This window comes from Eimeria mitis, genomic scaffold (assembly GCF_000499745.2).
Source record: "Eimeria mitis Houghton genomic scaffold, Emh_scaff2230, whole genome shotgun sequence".
Classification (NCBI taxonomy): Eukaryota; Apicomplexa; class Conoidasida; order Eucoccidiorida; family Eimeriidae; genus Eimeria; species Eimeria mitis.
The window spans coordinates 6,569-8,702 of NW_013570557.1; the positions used below are offsets into that span (position 1 = coordinate 6,569).

The window sequence follows — 2,134 nt, forward strand, 5'->3', positions numbered from 1 at the left end:
AATATGAGCGAGCTGGCGACAGTGTGCACAAGTTGAAGGTGGAAATGGTTTTGTTGTGCAAGCTGGGCTGTATCAGGAAATAGGAAAGCTGAAAACCTCACAGCTTTTGTCGACAGCTCTGAAGACCCCCAAAGCCTGGCCAAGCAACCGGGAGGCGTTGGCTGCATCCGCAGGGACGATCAGAGTGTTGCTGCCTTCAGCCAGTCTGCCGAAGGCAGCGACATAATTCTCAGCGAGCTGCAGACTCAGTGCATGCATCCCGCCTGTAAGCAACAAATGCAGAACTTGTGTTTCCATGCTGTGTTCACATATTCGAAGGCAAATGAGGAAAATCATGAACAAGTAAAGACGGAACGAACGAAAGTGGGTCTGAGTTGCAGCAATTCCAAGAATATGAATTCCACTTGTCGCGACAGAAACCCTACTTGGCTATGCTAACAGAGAAAAAAAACAGAAAAAAAAAGACAGAAACACGCAAAAAAAACGCTAGCAAAGCACAGATGCATGCGTACCTGGGATACTGGTTGTTTCGGCGATCTTCCGAACGCTTTCTGCTGCCGCCGCTGCCCGCTGTCTAACGGCCTCAGCCTGCCCCTCAGCATTGAGAATTGTGGCTTCCTTCTGACCCAACGCGATGTTCACAAGCCTCGCTCTCTCCCCCTCACTGCGCAACACCTCGGCCCTTTTCAGTCGCTCCGCTTCGGCCTATTTCAATACACAAAGCAGCAGGAGCAGCAGCTGCTGCTGCAGCTGTTGCAGCTGTCGCAGCGCCGTTGCACGCAACAAAGGAGCCCAGGAACCAAACCGTGCGCTCGCCCACACGGCTAAGCAGAATTCTGAAAAATGCTGGGTTTACTGGGAAGCTAATTAAAATATAGAAAGATGCACTTCTAAACTTCAACACAAGACTTAACAACTACTGCTCTCGTACACCTGGGGCGATCGACCACGGGTGCACAGTGGCATCAACCACTTGGGCGGGGAGAAAGACATTGGATACAAAAACAAATGAAAAGCATGAGGCGCGCAGCCTGCCTGTTCTGCTGTCTGTAGCATTGAACAACTGGAAAGGAGCACATATACAGCTGAGTGAAAGAGCTGCAGATGTGAGCCCAAAGATACAGCCAGAGGCAACTAGACACCGATAAGAAGGGGAGATGAAATAGAACAAAGAACGTTAGCGAAGGAAGAAACTCAAAGAAATAAACAGAAGAGATTGAAAGCCGAAAGGATACAAACACAAATACTTGAATACCTGTCGCTCCATCGCACTCTTGATGTTGGGCGGCAGAAGAATGTCACGAATTTCATAACGGAGGCATGTCAGTCCCCAGGGCCCCGCTGCGGTGTTTATAGCCTAGAGAAACAAAACATAAAAAAAGAAAGCGGCTCCCTGTGCATCGCTTGCTTCTTTGTATGCATAAGATTCCGTTGTACAAAGCGGCTGTTAGCATGATTCAGGAGTACGTGTTCAACATTAAGATGTACCAAGAAATCAATACGCTTACATCCATACGCATAATACATACATATATATATATATGTAAGCAGATATATATATATATATATATATATATATATATATATATATATACTGGGTAGGCATACTGAACACAACACCGCATGTAGGGTATGAAGATGAAGCAGTGGAAAGGCAAAGCAGACGCCGCTGGAACTAAGCTCAACGCGTGAGTTTTATTTGAGTTTCTCACTTCAACGATTGTCTTGTTGAGGGTATTCCGCTCGAGAAAGGTATTATCAAGAGTCAGCTTTCCCAGTTCAGATCGCATGGTTGTTTGGGCCAGTTGGGTGACAGCGAAAATTGGGTTTTCAACTCCGTAGGAGGCCTAGAAAGACACAGTGGTGTGCAAGTGTAGGATGTTTGGTGTAAGGAATTTGCATATAACTGCTGCATAAAGCGTTAATAACTAATTCATATAATATATGCATTAGTTAATAACTAATGCATATAATTGCTGCATAAAACGTTAATAACTTTTCTCCTGTACTAGTAGATTGAAATGATACTTCTTATACAGCCACTCCCTGGGCATCTCCACGAAACTGAGATTCTATGTGAACAAGTGCCTATACAACAAACTAAGAAATACACTATTAAACCCTGTTTATCTTC

The 2,134-nt window shown here is 45.2% G+C and overlaps 1 protein-coding gene across 1 annotated transcript in view; it reads right to left on the reverse strand.

Moving 5' to 3' along the window:
• Positions 1-1,790, reverse strand: part of EMH_0050650 (SPFH domain / Band 7 family domain-containing protein, putative) — a gene marked incomplete at both ends in the record, with an annotated part of 2,056 nt that extends 266 nt beyond the window's left edge. The window contains 4 exons of the mRNA XM_013496672.1: positions 102-263; positions 513-705; positions 1,256-1,357; positions 1,713-1,790. Of these exons, the coding sequence (XP_013352126.1) occupies positions 102-263; positions 513-705; positions 1,256-1,357; positions 1,713-1,790 (535 nt within the window). The remainder of the gene's footprint in view (positions 1-101; positions 264-512; positions 706-1,255; positions 1,358-1,712) is intronic.
• Between the last annotated feature and the right edge of the window lie 344 nt (positions 1,791-2,134).